The sequence below is a fragment of the Rattus norvegicus genome, chromosome X, assembly GCF_036323735.1.
Source record: "Rattus norvegicus strain BN/NHsdMcwi chromosome X, GRCr8, whole genome shotgun sequence".
Taxonomy (NCBI): domain Eukaryota; kingdom Metazoa; phylum Chordata; class Mammalia; order Rodentia; family Muridae; genus Rattus; species Rattus norvegicus.
In genome coordinates this window covers 69971195-69993141 of record NC_086039.1, presented here as the reverse complement: position 1 = coordinate 69993141, position 21947 = coordinate 69971195, and the positions used below count along the sequence as shown (strand labels likewise).

At 39.6% G+C, this 21947-nt stretch overlaps 1 protein-coding gene across 1 annotated transcript in view; it reads left to right on the top strand.

The window, feature by feature from the left end:
* Positions 1-20130, top strand: part of Tex11 (testis expressed 11) — a 263533-nt gene extending 243403 nt beyond the window's left edge. The window contains exons 29-30 of the mRNA XM_008773302.4: positions 18884-19048; positions 19726-20130. Coding sequence (XP_008771524.1) covers positions 18884-19048; positions 19726-19881 — 321 coding nt within the window. The 3' untranslated portion in view covers positions 19882-20130. The remainder of the gene's footprint in view (positions 1-18883; positions 19049-19725) is intronic.
* Positions 20131-21947: the final 1817 nt, after the last annotated feature.

Sequence of the window (21947 nt, the reverse complement as noted above, 5' to 3'; positions counted from 1 at the left end):
CTACTAAAAGTACTTAGGCTGTTGAACATCCCACATTCAAAGTTTTGTAGGGTGGTGGGTAATGGGGAAGCTTCAGTGTTTGTTTTAAAATAAATAAAGTAAGTCCTCGACTTTTAAAGAAAACCTAAAAAAGAGAAAAAAAAACAAAATCACAACCAAAATATTGACATTATTTCAAGCAACACAGGGAAGCTCTCCATCACCACAGAGATCTTTTTTGTTGGCCTTTTATCCCTTCCACTTCTCTCTCATTCCCAGCTTTAAAAATAGCCAACCACTAAAATATTGCCAATTTCTCTAATTTTGTCGTTCCAAGAATGTTATCCAAATGGAATCACAGAGTGAATATTAAGCTTTAGAATAGTACAGTACATAACCTTCTGAAATTGCCAATTTCTGGCAATTCATCAAGTGATTATGTTTCACAACAGGATAGATATTATATGACTCCCCTTTATGTGAAGTACCAAGAATGGTAAAATAGAAAAATATGAAAAACAGAGTTCTGCTGGTTGCTAGGAATGAAGCCCATAGAATGTGAGTTTTTAAAGATGAAGGCAGCTCTGTAGGTGGTTGGGCAGTGCTGAGAGTAAGCCGTTCACCAGAAAGTGGTAAGATAGTAAATTGTGTGCTAGACTTTTCCACCAGTTTAAAAAGCTATAGAAAAAATTTTAGCAGATACTGTAACATTTTTGCTGTCTCAGACGTATCAAGAGTTTGCCTTTTTGTTGTTCAGTGTAAGCATTCTAAGTTCTTAGTTTAGTAATTCTTTTTATTGAAATCTAGACATTTTTATGTCATGTTGAGATCTTGAATCTCATTCAGCCTTCTGTTTTAGCTGGCTTTCTCTCATGCCACTGTGCAGGGGAAGAAACTTGACCATGGTACTTCCACATAAAAGCTTGGCATGCACACACAACATCTCTCTCTGTCTCCCTGTCTCTGTCTATCTTTGTCTCTCTCTGTCTCTTTCTCTGTCTCTCTGTCTCTCTTTCTCTCTCTCACACCACACACACACACACACACACACACACACACACACACACACCTTAAACATAAAACATTTTTTCTATTTGGCCTCTATTGATATTTGAGGTGGAGGATCCCTCATTACTGTTGGTCTCATCTCTAGAGAAATTAGGCTTTTCTTGGGGTTTTTTGACTGCATCTGATTTTGACTCTAAGTATCAAGTCTGGCAATATATAAAGCAAAAGAAACCCTAGGGCACCCACAACTATGCCAATCCTTGGTCCCAATGTTCCTAGCTAATCTTCCTTCTTTCCATATTCCAGAGTCTTCTTAGGTTTGTTTTATGTATTTATCCAGGAATTTAATCATACTTGCTAGGAGAAATGGGACTATATATACTTTTCCACCTCATGGAAAGGACATTTGCTAATTAATTTTTAAAACTATGCAGGAATATATATATATGATAATGATGAGGAAAGGCTTACTATTAAAATATGAACCTAGTCCTTACAGCTGGCATCAAAGTCAGATATAACCAAGATAGTACTTTTTACAAACTTTGTATTGCACTTTTAAAATTTATTTATTGTTGGGGTATACATGTGCCATAGCATGTGTGTCTCATGGTGTGCATAAAACATACTACATGCAGAGGTCAGAAGATAATTTATAGGTATCCATTCTCTCTTTCTACCACGTGGGATCTGGGGATCAAACTCATGTCATCAAGTTTGCTTAGAGGCAAGTGCCTTTACCACCTGAACTATCTCAGCCTCAGATCACACAGAGAAGCAAACTTCCAAAGAAAGTAGTTCATCGGGTAAATAGCTTCAGCATTCATTGTAAAAGAAAGGAATATTCCTTCTTCTAGTACACAGAGGGAAAATGAAAGTTTTCTCAAGTGTATCAATGGCAAAAGAAGTTTTGGTTGAGGTGGGACTACTATTCATCTATCTCCCTTTTCCACCGCTAGAATGTTTTCTAGTTTCAACCTATGCAGGTCCTCTGCATGCTATCATAGACTGTGGGGTTTTTATGTACGTCAGTCCTATTGTATGTGGAAGGTGTTTTCTTGGAGTCATCTACCACCACTGACTCCTACACTCTTTCCACCTCTTCTTCTGTGGGTTTCCATGTTAATTGCAATCTACTGCAAAATGTAGCTTCTCTGGTGAGGGTTGACTGAATGAATCACTGATCTGTGAGCATAGGAGTCATTGTACGTCTTCCTATATAGAATAATAGTAGATTTTCCCCTAGGGCCTATGACCTATAGCTAGACTCAGGTTGTTGGCCACTTCAGTGTGAGGTATGAAGTCTATCTCATGGAGTATGCTTTAAATCCAATCAAAAAGTGATGGGCCACTCCCATATCATTTCTACCACTATTGCACCAGTGGATGTTGTAGGCAAGACACCATTGTAAGTCAAAGGGTTTATAGATAGGTGACATTGGTAATGAGTTTTCTCCTCCAGTAGCATGCAGAGTACCTTCTAGAATATGAATGCTAGCCAGTAAGAGTGAAGCTTCTAGCTGGGCACCAGTTTGATTTCTATGTTTAATGACATAAGTGGTGTCTTTAGCAATCAGGCCTTACCAGGTTATGTAGAGTAGAGTAACCAGTAGCCTTGACAATAGCCTATGGTGTTTATAGACGTCTATAAGGCCCCTGTGGCCATTGACTCAACAACATGTAACTCATTACTGGAGCTATAGGTTTTAATTGCTAGCATAAGATGTCTACTTGGGGCCTTGTCTATTCCATTATATGGTGACTATGTTTTAAATTCCTTTCATATATGTATATATATTAGGAAACTTTTATAGTAATTGATTTCCATATAGCTTTTCTTTTTTCTTTTTTTTTTCTTTTTTTTTTTTTTTCAGAGCTGGGGACCGAACCCAGGGCCTTGCGCTTGCTAGGCAAGTGCTCTACCGCTGAGCTAAATCCCCAACCCCTCCATATAGCTTTTCAAAGAGGTTTTAAGTGTTAGTTTTCTCTCTCCATATTCCCTCCTTTACTCTTCCCTCCCATTCCCCTCTGCAGTTAATACTCTATTCTAGTTTATGCTTTATCTATTTATACTGCTATATTCTCTGTTCCTCTCCTCTCTCCTGATCCGTTACTAACTACATAAACTTTGGCTATTCTAAATGAAACACACATATCTAAAGCTTAAAAGCTAACATCCACATAAAAGAAAAAAACATTTATCTTTTGTGATCTTGGTTATCTCACTTAAGGTAATTGTTTCTGTCTCCAACCATTTACATGCAAATTTCATTTTCCTGAACAGGTAAATGATATTCCATTGTATAAATGTACCACATTTTCGTTATCCATTCAGCAGATTATCATCTTGGCCATCTAGGCTGTTTCTAATTTCTAGCCATTATGGCTAGAGCAGCAATGAACAAGGACAGACAAGTATCTCTGTAATAAGAAGCAGAGTTTTTGGTTATATATCCAAGAGTGGTATAGCTGGATTTTCTGATAGATCTGTTTTCAGCTTTTTGAAAAACATCCACACTACTTTCCAGAGTGACTGTACACATTTGTACTCCTACCATGTATTTTATTGATATTCACCATTATGACTGGGGTAAAATGAAATATAAAAGAAGTTTTAATTTTCATTTCCCTGATGGCTAAAGTTGTTGAACAGTTTTTAAGTGTCTCTCTGCCATTTGCGTTTTACCTTTTGAGATCTGTTTAGTTCTATACCACATTTTTCAATTGGGTCATTTGTTTTTATAATGTTCACTTTTTATTTCTTAATATATTCTAGATATACCCTATCAGTTATATAATTAATACAGTTTTTTCTCCAATTGTGTAGGCTGCTAGTTGCTTGAATGGTAATGTCCTTTGCCTTTCAGAAGCTTTTTAGCTTCATGAGGTACCATTTCTGTATTGTTGGTCCTAATGCCTGTGCTATTGGGTCCACTCAGAAATGCCTCTCCTGTGTCAGTGAGTTCAAGCCTCTATGTTCTCTTCTATCAGACTTGGTGTACTTGGTTTTATGTTGAAGCCCTGGGTCAGTTTGGAGTTGAGTTTGGGCAGAGTCAAAGATATGGATCTATTTTCGTTTTTCTACATGTAGCTCTCCAGTTTGATCAGCACTCTTCTTTGATAATGCTTGCCATTTTTCCAAGATATATTTTAGGCTTCTTTTTTAAAAAACCAAATGTCTATTGCTGGGTGAAATTATGCCTGGTTCTTCAATTCTATTCCATTGATCAATGTGCCTGGTTTTATGTCAATGCCATGATGAGGTATTTTTATTATTATTCCTCTGTAAAACAACTTGGGAAATGGGGTGATAATACCTCCAGCAGCTCTTTTATTATCTAGGACTAACTTAGCTATTGTGGGTTCATTGTGTTTCCATATGAATTTGAGGTTTTGATTTTTGGTTTTTGTTTTTCTCAGTTTTCATGATGGATTATATTGGAAACTTGACAGGGATTGCACTAAATCTGTTAATTACTTTTGGTATGATTTCTGTTTTTACCATATTACTCCTACCAAGTCATAAGCATGGGAGATCTTTCCATCTTCTGGTGTGTTTTTTTTAAAGATTTATTATATATATACTGTAACTGTCTTCAGACACACCAGAAGAGGGCATCAGATCTTATTATAGATGGTTGTGAGCCACCATGTGGTTACTGGGAATTGAACTCAGGACCTCAGGAAGAGCAGTCAGTGCTCTTAACCACTAAGCCATTTCTCCAGCCCTGGTTTTTAAAAATTATCTTTAATCTTTTTCTATAGTCCAGTCGTTATCCCCTTCCTGTTCTGCCCTACAACAGTCCCTCATCTCATTCCTCATCCCCTGTCTCCAAGAGGATGTCACTATACCCCCACACTCCCACACCTCCCCACACCCTGCCAGGCCTCCCCATTCCCTGGGGCCTCAAGTCTCTCAAGCGTTAGGTGCATCTTCTCCCACTGAGTTCAGACCAGGCAATCCTCTGCTGTATATGTGTCAGGGGCCTCTAAACACCAGTATGCTGCCTGGTTGGTGGCTCATTATCTGAGAGATCGTAGAGGTCCAGGTTAGTCGAGAGGCTTTCTCTAATTCAACCACAGGGGTCCCCAGCTTCTGTCCATTGGTTGGGTGTAAGTATCTGCTTCTGTCTCAGTCAGCTGCTTGTTGGACCTCTTGGAGGACAGCCATGCTAGGCTCCTATCTGTAAGCACACCATAGCATCAGTAATAGTGTCAGGCCTTAAGGCCTCCCTTTGAGCTGGATCCCACTTTGGTCCTGTCACTGGACCTCCTTTCTCTCATGCTCTTCTCCATTTCCATTCCTGAAGTTCCTTCAGGCAAGACCAATTCTGGGTCACAGCTTTTGACAGTGGGATGGCAACCCCATCCCTCACTTGATGCCCTGTCTTTCTACTGGAGGTGGGATTTCTACAAGTTCCCTCTCCCCACCACAGGGCATTTCATCTAGGGTCCCCCGCTTTGAGTTCTGATCGTCTCTCACCTCCCAGGTCTCTGGTACATTCTAGAGCCCCCCTCCTACCTCCCAAGGTTGCCTGTTTCCATTCTTTCTGCTGGCCCTCAGGGTTTCTTTCACTTGATTGCTTAGAGTTGTCCCAACATACTTTTGAGGCTATTGTGAAAAGTACTGTTTTCACTGAACTCTTTTTCAGTCTGTTTGTCATTTGTATATAAGAATACTCCCAATTTTTGTGATTTACTTTTGTATCCAGCCACTTTGATGAAGATGTTTATCAGCTGTAGGAGTTCTCTGGTAGAATTTTTTGTGCCACTTTTGTATACTGTGATATCATCTGCAAATAGTGATACTTTGACATCTTCCTTTCCAATTTGTATTCCTTTGATCTCCTGTAGTATTCTTCTAGCTAAGACATCAAGTACTATATTGAGTAGATATAGACAGAGTGGACAGTCTTGTCTTCTTCCTAATTTTGGTGGAAATGCTTTGAACTTCTCTCCATTTAGAATGATGTTGGCTATGGGCTTACCATAAATTGCCTTTATTATACTGAGTATGTTCTTTGAACCCTAGTCTTTCCTGGACTTTTATCATGAATAGATGTTGGATTGAATCAAAGGCCTTTTGGCTTATGGTCATCATGTGTTATTTTTTTCAGTCAGTTTATATGGTGAATTATTTTTATTGATTTACCTGTGTTGAGCCAATTTTTTATCTCCAAGATGAAGTCTGGATCATGGTGTATGATCTAGTTGATTTGTTCTTGGATTCAGGCTGAAAGTATTTTATTAAGAATTTCTGCATCTATGTTCATAAGTAAAGTTTATTTGTGGTTTTGGTATCAGGGTAATAGTAGCTTTGTAAAAAGAATTAGGAAATGCCCCTTAATTTAATTGCAGCACTTAGAAGGCAGAGGCAGGTAGATCTCTGAATTCAAGACCATCCTGGTCTACATAGTGAGTTTCAGGACAGCCATGGCTATATAGTGAAATTCCTATCTCAAAACCAACAATAACAGAAATTCCTCCTTTTCAGATTTTCTAGATTGATGGTGTACAAAAATATACCTTTAAAAAAATTGTCATTATGGTTCCCCAAATTTTCTGTTTGGAGAATTTTTGGGGTCACTTTTGAATTTTCTCCATTTCATCTCTAATTTTATTAATTTGGATCTTTATCTCTTGGTTAATTTGGCTATGGGTGTGTCATCTAGCTGCCAGTAAGCAGCACTCCTCAGTGGCCTCTGCATCAGCTCCTGCTGCCAGGTTCCTACCCTGTGTGAGTCCCTATCCTGACTTCCTCTCTTAGTGACCTGTGATGTGGAAATATAAGCTGAATAAACCCATTCTTCCCCAAGTTGTTTTAATCTGTGTTTCATCACAGCAATAGTAATCCTAAGACAGGTGTGTTAATCTTTCATTTTCATTCAATTCTAGAAAACTATTAATCTACTTCTTGATTGCTGTCTTGACCCAATTTTCAGTACTCAGTTTTTTTTGCTTCTATGAGTTTGTATACTTTTTGTTGTTCCTATTGTTAATATCCAGCTTTAACCCATGTTGTGTTTCACTAGTCTTGTGTCTGTTGACACTTGCTTCTTCCACTATAATGTATAATCAATATTAGAGAAAGTTTCATTGCTAAGAGAAAGTTTATTCTTTAGTGTTTGCATGGAATGTTATTTGATTTCTGATGTTACTGAACTGCAGTGTTTCTCTGTTTAGTTCTTGTCTGGTTCATCTGTCTATTGGCTACAGTGGAATATTGAAAACACTGGCTATCACTGTGCTGGAGTCAATATTTGAATTTTTAGCTATACTAGTGTTTCTTTTATGAACTTGGGTGCCCTCATGTTTGGTGCATGAATATTTAAAATTGTTATAGCCTCTTGATAAATTTTCCCTTTAATCAATATGTAATATTCTTCTATTTCTTATGATTTTGGTGTGAAGTTCATTTTATCAGATATAAAAAGAGCTATACCTCCTTGATTCTTGGGCCCATTTGTTTAGAAAACCATTTTCTTTTTTCTTTTTTTTCCCCATCTTTATTAAATTGGGTATTTCTTATTTACATTTCAAATGTTATTGCCTTTCCCGGTTTCCAGGCCAACATCCCCCTCCCCCTTCCCTTCTATATGGGTGTTCCCCATCCTGTCTTCCCCCCCATTACCGCCCTCCCCCCAACAATCCCATTCACTGGGGGTTCAGTCTTAGCAGGACCCAGGGCTTCCCCTTCCACTGGTGCTCTTACTAGGATATTCATTGCTACCTATGAGGTCAGAGTCCAGGGTCAGTCCATGTATAGTCTTTAGGTAGTGGCTTAGTCCCTGGAAGCTCTGGTTGCTTGGCATTGTTGTTCATATGGGGTCTCGAGCCCCTTCAAGCTCTTCCAGTTCTTTCTCTGATTCCTTCAACGGGGGTCCTGTTCTCAGTTCAGTGGTTTGCTGCTGGCATTCACCTATGTATTTGCCATATTGTGGCTGTGTCTCTCAGGAGAGATCTACATCCGGTTCCTATCAGCCTGCACTTCTTTGCTTCATCCATCTTATCTAATTCAGTGGCTGAATATGTATGGACCACATGTGGGGTAGGCTCTGAATGGGTGTTCCTTCAGCCTGTGGTCTAAACTTTGCCTCCCTATTCCATCCCAAGGGTATTCTTGTTCCCCCTTTAAAGAAGGAGTGAAGCATTCGCATTTTGATCATCCTTCTTGAGTTTCATGTGTTCTGTGCATCTAGGGTACTTCAAGCATTTGGGCTAATATCCACTTATCAATGAGTGCATACCATGTGTGTTTTTCTGTGATTGGGTTACCTCACTCAGGATGATATTTTCCAGTACTGCTTGAAGTCAGGGATAGAATCGTGATTCCCTCCGAAGTCCTTTTATTGTTGAGGATAGTTTTAGCTATCCTGGGTTTTCTGTTATTCCAGATGAATTTGCAAATTGTTCTGTCTAACTCTATGAAGAATTGGATTGGAATTTTGATGGGGATTGCATTGAATCTGTAGATCGCTTTTGGTAAAATGGCCATTTTTACTATATTAATCCTGCCAATCCATGAGCATGGGAGATCTTTCCATCTTCTGAAGTCTTCTTCAATTTCTTTCTTCAGAGGCTTTAAGTTCTTATCATACAGATCTTTCACTTGCTTGGTTAAAGTCACACCGAGGTATTTTATATTATTTGGGACTATTATGTATATGAGTACACTGTCCCTGTCTTCATGCACACTAGAAGAGGGCATCGGATCCCATTACAGATGGTTGTGAGGCACTACGTGGTTGCTGGGATTTGAACTCAGGACCTCTGGAAGAAGAGTCAGTGCCCTTAACCACTGAGCCATCTCTCCAGCCTATTTGGGACTATTATGAAGGGTGTCGTTTCCCTAATTTCTTTCTCAGCTTGTTTTTCTTTTTCTTTTTCTTTTTTTTTTTTTGGTTCTTTTTTTCAGAGCTGGGGACCGAACCCAGGGCCTTGCGCTTCCTAGGCAAGCGCTCTACCACTGAGCTAAATCCCCAACCCCGTTTTTCTTTTGTGTAGAGGAAGGCTACTGATTTGTTTGAGTTAATTTTATACACAGCCACTTTGCTGAAGGTGTTTATCAGGTTTAGTAGTTCTCTGGTGGACCTTTTGGGATCGCTTAAATATACTATCATATCATCTGCAAATAGTGATATTTTGACTTCTTCTTTTCCAATCTTTGATCTCCTTTTGTTGTCTGATTGCTCTGGCTAGGACTTCAAGAACTATATATTTTTTTTTATTAACTTGAGTATTTCTTATATACATTTCGAGTGTTATTCCCTTTCCCTGTTTCTGGGCAAACATCCCCCTCCCCCCTCCCCTTCCTTATGGGTGTTCCCCTCCCAACCCTCCCCCCATTGCCGCCCTCCCCCCATAGACTAGTTCACTGGGGGTTCAGTCTTAGCAGGACCCAGGGCTTCCCCTTCCACTGGTGCTCTTACTAGGATATTCATTGCTATCTATGGGGTCAGAGTCCAGGGTCAGTCCATGTATAGTCTTTAGGTAGTGGCTTAGTCCCTGGAAGCTCTGGTTGCTTGGCATTGTTGTACTTTTGGGGTCTCGAGCCCCTTCAAGCTCTTCCAGTTCTTTCTCTGATTCCTTCAATAGGGGACCTATTCTCAGTTCAGTGGTTTGCTGCTGGCATTCGCCTCTGTATTTGCTGTATTCTGGCTGTGTCTCTCAGGAGCGATCTACATCCGGCTCCTGTCAGTCTGCACTTCTTTGCTTCATCCATCTTGTCTAATTGGGTGGCTGTATATGTATGGGCCACATGTGGGGCAGGCTCTGAATGGGTGTTCCTTCAGTCTCTGTTTTAATCTTTGCCTCTCCCTTCCCTGCCAAGGGTATTCTTTTTCCTCATTTAAAGAAGGAGTGAAGCATTCACATTTTGATCATCCGTCTTGAGTTTCGTTTGTTCTAGGGATCTAGGGTAATTCAAGCATTTGGGCTAATAGCCACTTATCAATGAGTGCATACCATGTATGTCTTTCTGTGATTGGGTTAGCTCACTCAGGATGATATTTTCCAGTTCCAACCATTTGCCTACGAATTTCATAAACTCGTTGTTTTTGATAGCTGAGTAATATTCCATTGTGTAGATGTACCACATTTTCTGTATCCATTCCTCTGTTGAAGGGCATCTGGGTTCTTTCCATTTTCTGGCTATTATAAATAAGGCTGCGATGAACATAGTGGAGCACGTGTCTCTTTTATATGTTGAGGCATCTTTTGGGTATATGCCCAAGAGAGGTATAGCTGGATCCTCAGGCAGTTCAATGTCCAATTTTCTGAGGAACCTCCAGACTGATTTCCAGAATGGTTTTACCAGTCTGCAATCCCACCAACAATGGAGGAGTGTTCCTCTTTCTCCACATCCTCGCCAGCATCTGCTGTCACCTGAGTTTTTGATCTTAGCCATTCTCACTGGTGTGAGGTGAAATCTCAGGGTTGTTTTGATTTGCATTTCCCTTATGACTAAAGATGTCGAACATTTCTTTAGGTGTTTCTCAGCCATTCGGCATTCCTCAGCTGTGAATTCTTTGTTTAGCTCTGAACCCCATTTTTTAATAGGGTTATTTGTTTCCCTGCGGTCTAACTTCTTGAGTTCTTTGTATATTTTGGATATAAGGCCTCTATCTGTTGTAGGATTGGTAAAGATCTTTTCCCAATCTGTTGGTTGCGTTTTGTCCTATCCACGGTGTCCTTTGCCTTACAGAAGCTTTGCAGTTTTATGAGATCCCATTTGTCGATTCTTGATCTTAGAGCATAAGCCATTGGTGTTTTGTTCAGGAAATTTTTTCCAGTGCCCATGTGTTCCAGATGCTTCCCTAGTTTTTCTTCTATTAGTTTGAGTGTGTCTGGTTTGATGTGGAGGTCCTTGATCCACTTGGACTTAAGCTTTGTACAGGGTGATAAGCATGGATCGATCTGCATTCTTCTACATGTTGACCTCCAGTTGAACCAGCACCATTTGCTGAAAATGCTATCTTTTTTCCATTGGATGGTTTTGGCTCCTTTGTCAAAAATCAAGTGACCATATGTGTGTGGGTTCATTTCTGGGTCTTCAATTCTATTCCATTGGTCTATCTGTCTGTCTCTGTACCAATACCATGCAGTTTTTATCACTATTGCTCTGTAATACTGCTTGAGTTCAGCTATAGTGATTCCCCCTGAAGTCCTTTTATTGTTGAGGATAGCTTTAGCTATCCTGGGTTTTTTTGTTATTCCAGATGAATTTGCAAATTGTTCTGTCTAACTCTTTGAAGAATTGGATTGGTATTTTGATGGGGATTGCATTGAATCTGTAGATTGCTTTTCGTAAAATGGCCATTTTTACTATATTAATCCTGCCAATCCATGAGCATGGGAGATCTTTCCATCTTCTGAGGTCTTCTTCAATTTCTTTCCTCAGTGTCTTGAAGTTCTTATTGTACAGATCTTTTACTTGCTTGGTTAAAGTCACACCGAGGTACTTTATATTATTTGGGTCTATTATGAAGGGTGTCGTTTCCCTAATTTCTTTCTCGGCTTGTTTCTCTTTTGTATAGAGGAAGGCAACTGATTTATTTGAGTTAATTTTATACCCAGCCACTTTGCTGAAGTTGTTTATCAGCTTTAGTAGTTCTCTGGTGGAACTTTTGGGATCACTTAAATATACTATCATGTCACCTGCAAATAGTGATATTTTGACCTCTTCTTTTCCGATCTGTATCCCCTTGATCTCCTTTTGTTGTCGGATTGCTCTGGCTAGAACTTCAAGAACTATATTGAATAAGTAGGGAGAGAGTGGGCAGCCTTGTCTAGTCCCTGATTTTAGTGGGATTGCTTCAAGTTTCTCTCCATTTAGTTTAATGTTAGCAACTGGTTTGCTGTATATGGCTTTTACTATGTTTAGGTATGGGCCTTGAATTCCTATTCTTTCCAGGACTTTTATCATGAAGGGGTGTTGAATTTTGTCAAATGCTTTCTCAGCATCTAATGAAATGATCATGTGGTTTTGTTCTTTCAGTTTGTTTATATAATGGATCACGTTGATGGTTTTCCGTATATTAAACCATCCCTGCATGCCTGGATGAAGCCTACTTGATTATGGTGGATGATTGTTTTGATGTGCTCTTGGATTCGGTTTGCCAAAATTTTATTGAGTATTTTTGCGTCGATATTCATAAGGGAAATTGGTCTGAAGTTCTCTTTCTTTGTTGGGTCTTTGTGTGGTTTAGGTATAAGAGTAATTGTGGCAGATGTTATTCTAGTAGGCCTCCTTTTATATGTATTTTTCCCTTGTGGCTTTTAATATTTGTTCTTTTTCTGTGCATTTAGTATCTTGATTTTTATGTACCATGGGAAGTTTCATCTATTTCCTGTTCATCTCTTAAACTGATATGCATCTATTTCCTTAGGTTTAGAAAATGTTTTTCTATGATTTTGGTAAAAATATTTTCTGTGCCTCTCACCTGGGTTTCTTTCCCTTGTTCTTTATCAAGAAGTTTGGTCTTTTCACAGTTGCGCCAGATTTCCTGGATGGTTTCTGCTTGTTTATTATTATTATTATTATTATTATTATTATTATTATTATTCACTTTATGTCCCACTTACTTACTATCCCCCTCGAGGTCCCCCCTCCCTTGATCCTTCCCCTATCTCCCTTTCCCTTCTCCTCTGAGAGGGTGGCACTTCTGGTATGCCCCAACCCTGTAACTTCAAGTCTCTGCTAGGCTAAGCGTTTCCTCTCCAATGACTTGGGTGTTTTATATTTAACATTTTCTCTGACTAAACTATCCATTTCTTGTATCTTGCTTCAAGACCTGAAATTCTCTCCTCCACATTTTTTATCTGTTGCTGAGGCTTATCTCTGAGGCTTTTGTTGAGCATCCTGAGGTTTTTATTTCTAGATTTGTTTCTGTTTGTGCTTACAATACCTATTGTAGTTCTTTGTTAATTTTTGTTTTCATGCCTTTCATTGTTTTCATTATTTTATTCAACTATGTGTGTTTTCATGGTCTTCATGTCATATCTTCTTTAAGGTTCTCGAACATATTTATAATTGTTATTTAGAAGTCTTTAGCTTCAGCTAAATTGCTTTTCTTGAAACCCATTACAGTGGGCTTGTTAGTTTCTGGAGGAAGCATATTTTCTTAGATGTTTATGCTTCTGGTTTTGTGCTGGAATATAGGCATCAGGAGTTATGACATTTGAAATGTATATATTTTGTTTTATCATTGTGTGTGTGTGTTTCATGTGTTAATTGCTGTTGCCCTCTCAGGATCTTAGACAGACATGCTACCTATGGGCTCCCTCAGTCCCATTGTAGCACAGCCACTGTGGGTCCCTGCTGGAGAACTGTTCTTTTGCGTGTTGGCAGGAGTCACAAAGGAATAGAGATATGTTAGAGGGAAAAGCTGAAGAGAATGGCACGAAAGAACTATGGTACTCGGTCTTCACCAAGAGGTTGAGTCTCTAAGAGATGGAGGAGGGCTTTGAGGAACAAAACTAGGAATTTTAAAAATTGTCCTAAGTGACTTGTACACACACCGACACCTTAGAAACTCATTTAGCAATAGTGTCTTCTCTCTTTTGATTGTCTCTTAGTTTAGGTAACATTGTTGGGATCTGAAAGACATACAAATTTTCATTCTATGACTAGGATAACTGAAAATAGCCTTTGAGGTTCCCAAATTAAATTCCATAGATAAAGTCTCAGTATGTATTTCAGGCTGATGTTAAACACATGATCCTCCTGTCTCAGCTCCCTGTGTGCTGGGGTATAGGTATGCATACCTATGCTAAGTTTAATTATTTATCATGTCAATCAAGACATTGAAAGGTTAAATATGTTATAATATATATATATATATATATATATAAAATGGAAAAGCTGAGAAGTGAATCTAGAATTCTTTCTTCACAATACAGTGATATTTGGGTTTCCCTTCATCTAAATCTCCTATGTCCCTAGTGTTGGAATTGTGGTTTCAGCAAAGGCATCTTGGAATTAGACTGTTTTTCCCTGTTTCTGTAGTTTGATTCTTAGTTTCTCTTTGGCTCTTCTTTTGTTTTTCCTGTATATCCCTGTCAAGTATATCTTCCCAAAATAAAACCTTTATATGTCATTTTCTTCTGCATAAGTCTCTAGAAGCTCTTACATTTTCTAAATCCTTACTCTGAACCTCGAGCAACTAAAAAACAAGATGTTCCCTTTTCCATACAGTAATCAGCACTGTCTTGTTTATCAACCATCACCTCCTCCCCTCCCTGCTGTGTACAATTTACAAACTATTTCCTGCTACTTCTCTTCACTTAAAACCTATGTCTAAGAGCCAGGCATAGTGGAACATATTTACAACCCTAGGACTGGAGAGACTGAAGCAAGGAAGACTAAGTTTGAGATGAGCCTGGCTCCATGTGACTTCAAGAAGAGCCTGAGGTACATAAAGAGTATCTCCCACAAAATGGAACCAATCTGTGTCTTCTGTTTCTTTTTTATCTTTATTAACTTGAGTATTTCTTATTTACATTTCGAGTGTTATTCCCTTTCCCGGTTTCCGGGCAAACATCCCCCTAATCCCTCCCCCTCCCCTTCCTTATGGGTGTTCCCCTCCCCATCCTCCCCCCATTGCCGCCCTCCCCCCAACAGTCTAGTTCACTGGGGGTTCAGTCTTGGCAGGACCAAGGGCTTCCCCTTCCACTGGTGCTCTTACTAGGATATTCACTGCTACCTATGAGGTCAGAGTCCAGGGTCAGTCCATGTATAGTCTTTAGGTAGTGGCTTAGTCCCTGGAAGCTCTGGTTGCTTGGCATTGTTGTACATATGGGGTCTCGAGCCCCTTCAAGCTCTTCCAGTCCTTTCTCTGATTCCTTCAACGGGGGTCCTATTCTCAGTTCAGTGGTTTGCTGCTGGCATTCACCTCTGTGTTTGCTGTATTCTGGCTGTGTCTCTCAGGAGAGATCTACATCCGGCTCCTGTCGGTCTGCACTTCTTTGCTTCATCCATCTTGTCTAATTGGATGACTGTATATGTATGGGCCACATGTGGGGCAGGCTCTGAATGGGTGTTCCTTCAGTCTCTGTTTTAATCTTTGCCTCTCTCTTCCCTTCCAAGGGTATTCTTGTTCCCCTTTTAAAGAAGGAGTGAAGCATTCACATTTTGATCATCCGTCTTGAGTTTCATTTGTTCTAGGCATCTAGGGTAATTCAAGCATTTGGGCTAATAGCCACTTATCAATGAGTGCATACCATGTGTGTTTTGTGTCTTCTGTTTCTTAATCACCAGTCTTGTCGTGGACAGCTTTTCCTTCCTTGATAATTTCCTTGTTATGACTATGCCATTTTGTTAGCCATCTTAGCAGTTGTTCAGCTCCACAGAGATTCCATACAAGTAGCCCGCTCTTTCATTGCATCACATTCATTCGGTTTGTCTTGTTATTTTTTAAAGATTTATTTATTTATTTATTTATTTATTTATTTATTTATTTATTTATATTACATATATGAGTATGTTGTAGCTGTCTTCAGACACACCAGAAGAGGGCATCGGATCTCTTTACAGATGGTTGTGAGCCACCATGTGGTTGCTGGGAATTGAACTCAGGACCTCTGGAAGAGTAGACCATGCTCCTAACTGCTGAGCCATCTCTCCAGCCCTTGTTACTTTTTTTATTAGATATATTTCTTCACTTATATTTCAAATGTTATTCCCTTTCCCGGTTTCCTGTCCATAAGCCCCCCATCCCCTCCTCCTCCCAGTCCCCCACACGGGTGTTCCCCCTTCTACCCTCTTACTGCCCCACTTTTTTAAGACAAGTTTTCATGTAGCCCAGCCTGTCCTCAAAGTCATTACATAGCTGAGGATGATCTTGGACACCTGGTCCTTTTGCATCCACTGTGCAACATAACATCTGGCTCAGTTTTTCTAAAACAGATTTTTAAAACTTTTGTGATCTTGTATGGGAAAATGGATTCTTAGAAATCCTATCATAAAAATATCCAATAAAATGAAACTAAATAATTAATTTTGAGAAAAATAATCATTTTTCTATAAAAGGCATCATTATGGAAGTAAAAAGATAACTGAAAGCTTGGTAGTTAATGTTATTGATAAGAGATTTTACATTTGGTATGTATAAAGAAATCTTACAACTCCATAAAGACAGCCACATTCTCCTCCAGTGGACAAAGAATAGAGGTTGGCATTTTTCCAGAGAAGATACTCATTTGACCAGTGTACATATGAAAGGATGTTCAGCATAAATAATTATCAAATATGTAAATATGTAAATATAAATGCAATAATAAAGTGATCTGCCACTTTTACACCCGATAAGATAGCTAAACTCAAAAAGACAGAGAGAAACCACTCTTGACAAATGATTGGTACTCTGAAAACAGAGACTGTGATCATAAAGTGGTGCTTTGAAAAGCAGATGAAGGGGGGAAGTGTTGCTCAGTAGTAGAATACATGCTTTGAATATGTAAGGTCCTGGATTTAATTCCCAGTACTGCAAAAAGAGGGAAAAAGGAATAGCCAGAGAGCAACTTAGAAGGTTAGTATAATTACCATATGACCCAGAAATTCCATCTCAAGAGAAATGCATACAAATAATAACTCATACACAAATGCTCAGAGCAGACTCACTCAGACAGGAAGAAGACAAATAACCAAAATGTCTTATCAACTGGTTGATAAATATGTATTTTGTCATTTCCATATAATGAAATATTATTTGACAAAAAAAGGAATGGCATACCGATACACTGTAGAATCCATGAGCCTTAAAAGCATTATGTGGGACAAGGAATCTACTAGTTCAGTTAATAGAGTACTTACCTGGCAAGCATGACCATGGACTCAATACTTAATACTGTATAATTCTGACTACAGTAAAGTACTAATGTGATTAATTACAGGAATAAGCTGTATTTAGCCTCTTGTGTGTGCTTTCAAAGTTAAGCCTAAAGCAAGTAACTAAATCAGGTATACTTAAACTCTTCAGAGATCTGATGAATATGGCAATTAAAATATTTAATAAAAGAGCTCTTCATTACAGAGGACATGCCGGCTCCTGGCAACACCCCTAACATCTCCTCCAGCCCCCAGCAACCACTGATCTGCTGTCTTTCACTGTGGGTCTGCCTAGTCTAGACGGTTCATATAATCCCTGTAGATCTAGGTCTTCTTCATGCCCCCTTTATAAAATCATACTTGTTTGATTACCTTTTCATTCATGTAGTTAAGATAACCACATTCTTACTGTGCACACCCAATACGGTGCCAGGCTGTAAATACACAAAGGTGAATGACCTTTCGCTGTAACTACACTTCACCCCAACTGAGTTAAAAGAGAAAGACAGCAATGTATTAAGAATGCTTTATAGGATTGTGAACAAAATTTGAGGGAACAAAAATTTATGCAAGAATTTGTAAACAATCAAGGTAAACTTCACTGAGAGGGTGGCATTTGATGGAGGATTGAATCATTTGTTCATTCATTAACTCATTCAGCAAACTTGTGCCTTTATTGTGTGTCAGGCATAGTGGTGGACTCCAAGAAATTCTGTACCACAAAAAATTTCCAACAGGCTGGAATAAATAAATGTATAACATTTCAAAATTATGTGATATAACTTATATTGGAGAAATGTAAAGCTTACTATAGGAATGGAAAGCAAGAAATGACTAAATTTGAAAAGTAGGTGTTTATAATGTTAATATTTCAGGCAAACTAGACTGCCTCTGACCAAGCTCTGCTAGTGTTCTTTTCGATCACTATACCAGGGCACCCAATGTCCATGTCACTCTAACAAACCCTCAATAATACCTTGGGAACTCATTTTCCTATGTGGTACTACGGGTGGAGTCCAGGACCTCACAAACTACACAAGCACACTATCACTGAGATATAAGCTCAGCTCCATGAAGTCATCTTTACATGTAGATGCCCTGTCTCCACAAAGCTGCCACATGCTCCCTAAGATGAGAGCTTTGTCTTATCTCTTTCATCACCCTCATTGTTGTAGTGTCTTATGTGTAGTATTTTTATGGATCTAACTGAAGGACATCTGGGTCTGTAGCTCCAGCACTTGGGAGGCTGAGATGGGACCATCACTGCAACCCAGGAATTTCAGAGCATAGTAGGCAACATAGCAAGGTCCCCATCTTAAGTAAAACAATAATGAATAAAAACCAGCGACATCCTTGCCACTCAAGAAGCTTCTTCTGAAGTCTCCTATGACATCTTTACCCTCCAGAGTTGGGAGACATACTGGGTAAATGAAGGCTTCAGCATGAATGCTCTGTTTCCCATCTCCTAGACAAGGGCAGGGACGGTTGCTCCTTGCACCTTTCCTTTTCATTATTACAGAATACTACAAAGTTGTTAATGTAATTTTGCGATTAATGGTGTTAAAAACCACTGATAAGGCTGTGGGACCATCTTAGAAATGTGACCTTTGTTCATAGCTTAGTAGATTATCTCTACACTAATGATTATTATTGTTACTGTTGCAAGAATAGAAATTCATTCTGGTCAAGGACATTAGGAGACTCAGTGAAACAGTTACTTGACCATCTCTGGATTGAGGGGATAATTCACTGAGGATAGCAGTAACAAAAGATCCAAGCAGGATACAGCTTTTTCTCTTGCTTCAGGGAGACCAAGACCTGGTCTTTCTGGGTTTATTTTTTTAGTAGAAGAGGGCATCAGTGCTTTTTCCCACATTTCTGTCACTTCCAAAGACTGCACTGTGGAACATTGTACAACTGCCATACCATCAAGGTACTCTGCTGTTCTCCAGGAGCAATCTTTCCTCAGTGCTAGCCTAGCACCTCGTATTTAACTATAACAATGTGATAGTGTGTTACAATCAGTATTGGCAATGACAACTGAAAACACCCACTCTTCTTGGATTTCAGAAAGGCTACCCAGAAGAGGAGATTGTATGGCTAATGATCAAGGCTTGGAATATTGGAATATTGATGTATAGCAGGAACAAGTATATATCTGCAGAAAGGTGGGCAAGAATGACTTTGGAGTTCCTTGACCACCTTGGCTCCCTCAAAACAAATTATGAAGCAAAGGTAGGAGGGAGAACACTGCAGTGGGTGGCATAACTTAGAGGGCACAGAAAGCATGACAGGCTCCCATAAGGACACATCCTATCTTGCTTGACTAGGTAAAGATCTTCATCTTTGAAGAGCTCAGTGCTTCCGTAACACTTCGTGTTGTAGGAGACTGTGTAGTAATTTCTTAGAGTGAAACCAAAAAGGGTGGAGAAGAGGAAACAAGGATACTGAATGGAATCTAATTACAAGGACTGCCAGGAGTGAGCTCTGGAAAGATATATCACTGTCAGTGCCAGTGTGTTTGGGTAAGGGCTGGCCTCTGTGCAAACAATGGCTGGTCAAACAGGCATTTCTCCAGGGACTGTTTCAAGCAGCTAGACTATTAGCTAACCAGGGTAGGTTTGGTGAGGAAAAAGCCTTGTTACCAAATAAGAACAGCAAATCTTTTCTGTTTTGATTACCTCCTCCCTCACTTGAGCTGCCTGTTCCTAACTAAACAGACCTACTACCCTGGGATTCCTCTCCCTCAAGAAAGGACTGTTTGCACTCCCAATAGCAACTCAGATCGCAGACTGCAAGGGCCAGACTTCTGTGCCATCACTGTGGATCTGGGAAGCTTCTCCGCACTGGTTGGTTTTTTTTTTTTTTTCTTTTTCTTTTTACCAAAGTCTGTCTGCTCTTTTCTTTCTCAGATGAAACTTTTATATGCCAACCTCATGGAAGCATTAGATGAAAGGTTGGATTTAAGGTCTCCAGAGATGACTGAACGGATAAGAGCACTTGCTGTTCCTCCAGAGGGCCAAGGTTCAGTTCCCAGCACCAACATGGCAGCTCACAACCATCTGTAACTCCAGTTCCAGGGGATCTGACACTGTCTTCTGGTCACTACGGGTACCACGGTGCATGTGCATAAAATTAAAGTGTGATTTCACTTCTCAGTGAAGAGTGATAATGATTGGAGGAAATTGTAGAAAGGAGGTGTATATTCATGAGCTGGTAAATATTTCACTGTTACATGTTCCTTTGAACCTTTGTTTTCTTAAGCCCTGTTCTTATGTTGACTAAAAGTTTCTCAAATAAAAGCATTTTGACTTTTACCCCAGTGACCTGCTAATTTCTAGAAGAAAAGCGAATGCCCCTAATTGCTAAGGATTATATTGAAACAGTCCATGCTAGATCAAGATGCCCCATGTGAGTAAAAGGGAAAGTCCACCCCTGCCCAATATAGGTAACATTTTATTCCCAAACTCCCTAAGCTGAGAGATAGCACAAAACCATAAACACCTTTGGAAGGGCCTAGTAGTCACTGGCTTTTGAATTTATCAGATTCATGAGATCTTTCTTCGAAATCCTTGAAAATTCATTACCCAGTCTATTAAAACACATCCTGTGCTACATAGTCAGAACCTGTCAGAGAGTGGGGGACTGAGAATGAATCATATCCTATGACTGTTCAAATACACTCTTCTTTTTGGCTTGTCTAATTGGTAAAAAGCTTTTCCTTATACTCAACAAAAATCTGTCTCCCAGTAATAAGTCTGCTATTTCCATTCCAAGTGCCCTTTAGAGAATCAAAGAAAGTGTCCCCACTCACAACCACCCCAGCATCCAGCTTTTTCATCTTTGGGTTCAATAGCCTTCGGCCTTTCAGCCATTCCTCCTATGATCTGGTCACTTTGCTTTCCCTTCCTAGAACCAAATCCCCCACTCCAGAGAGGCCTGGCCCACAGGGTTCTCATTTTGCCTGCACTAACAGCAAGTAGTACTACATTGCTCTCCCTCTCATGGTTGATTTCTATTCTAACATTTCCAACCGTTGGTTTTCAAGTAGTTGCGTATGTAATCAAAGGCACAGGTAAGCACAGGTACCTGCTGTGTGCCCCCCCCCCCCCGGGGATGCAGGTTGGCCAATCCCTTATTGCTGCTTGCTTGCTTTCACAGTCTCTTGAGAATGGTTCCCAGATTCGCTGGGAACAAGTACCCTTCTGCATCAAATTCAGTGACTCCTCAACATTTTGTGATCCATGAATTGAAACATGTATGTATCAACCATTTTGTATTATAGTAAGAACATGGAAGGGGTGATTAACATTTCCCCTTTCAGAGGAAAGATTGGAGGAACACTAGCAATCCTGGAATTCAGCAATGTCACATGCTAAACAGATGACATGAGGACACACCCCCACGAACCTGAGAGGAGTTCTTATATTACCCTCTAATTGTGCTATTTAATCCCTCAACTTTATTTAGTCACTATGTTTTGGTCATTCTACTCCTAGTTCTAAAACCTAAGAGAGATTTTGTTATACATATTCTCAATGATAATATTTAAAATGATATTTAATATGTTATACACATTCTCAATAATAATGATATTTAAAGTGAATTTTGTAAGATGTGATGTATTTGAAAGTAGACAATTCACAGGGTCTTATGCATGTTTCAGGGCTTGATATCTGAGTTTAGTCTTAAGTATAAGTGCTTCTTATTCATGTCTTTGCCAGTATAATTTTCTCAGATTCTTTTGTAAAATTTATTTAATCTTTTTTTTACAGTCCAGATTTTATCCCCCTCCCAGTACCTCCTCTGACTATTCTACACCCCATACCTCTTCCCCACATCTACACGAGGGGATGTCCCCCCCCCCACCCCCAACCCCCACCCCACACCTTTTCACTCCCTGGGTCCTCCATTCTCACTAGGATTAGGTGCATCTTCTCTTTCTGAGTACAAACCCGGGAGTCCTCTGCTGTATATGTGTTGGGGGTCTCATCTCAGCTGGTGTATGCTGCCTGGTTGGTGACCCAGTATCTGAGAGATCTTGGGGGGTCCAGAGTAGTTGAGACTGCTGGTCCTCCTACAGGGATGCCATCTACCCAGCACTCAAACGGGGAGGGACCTTAGATGAAATTCC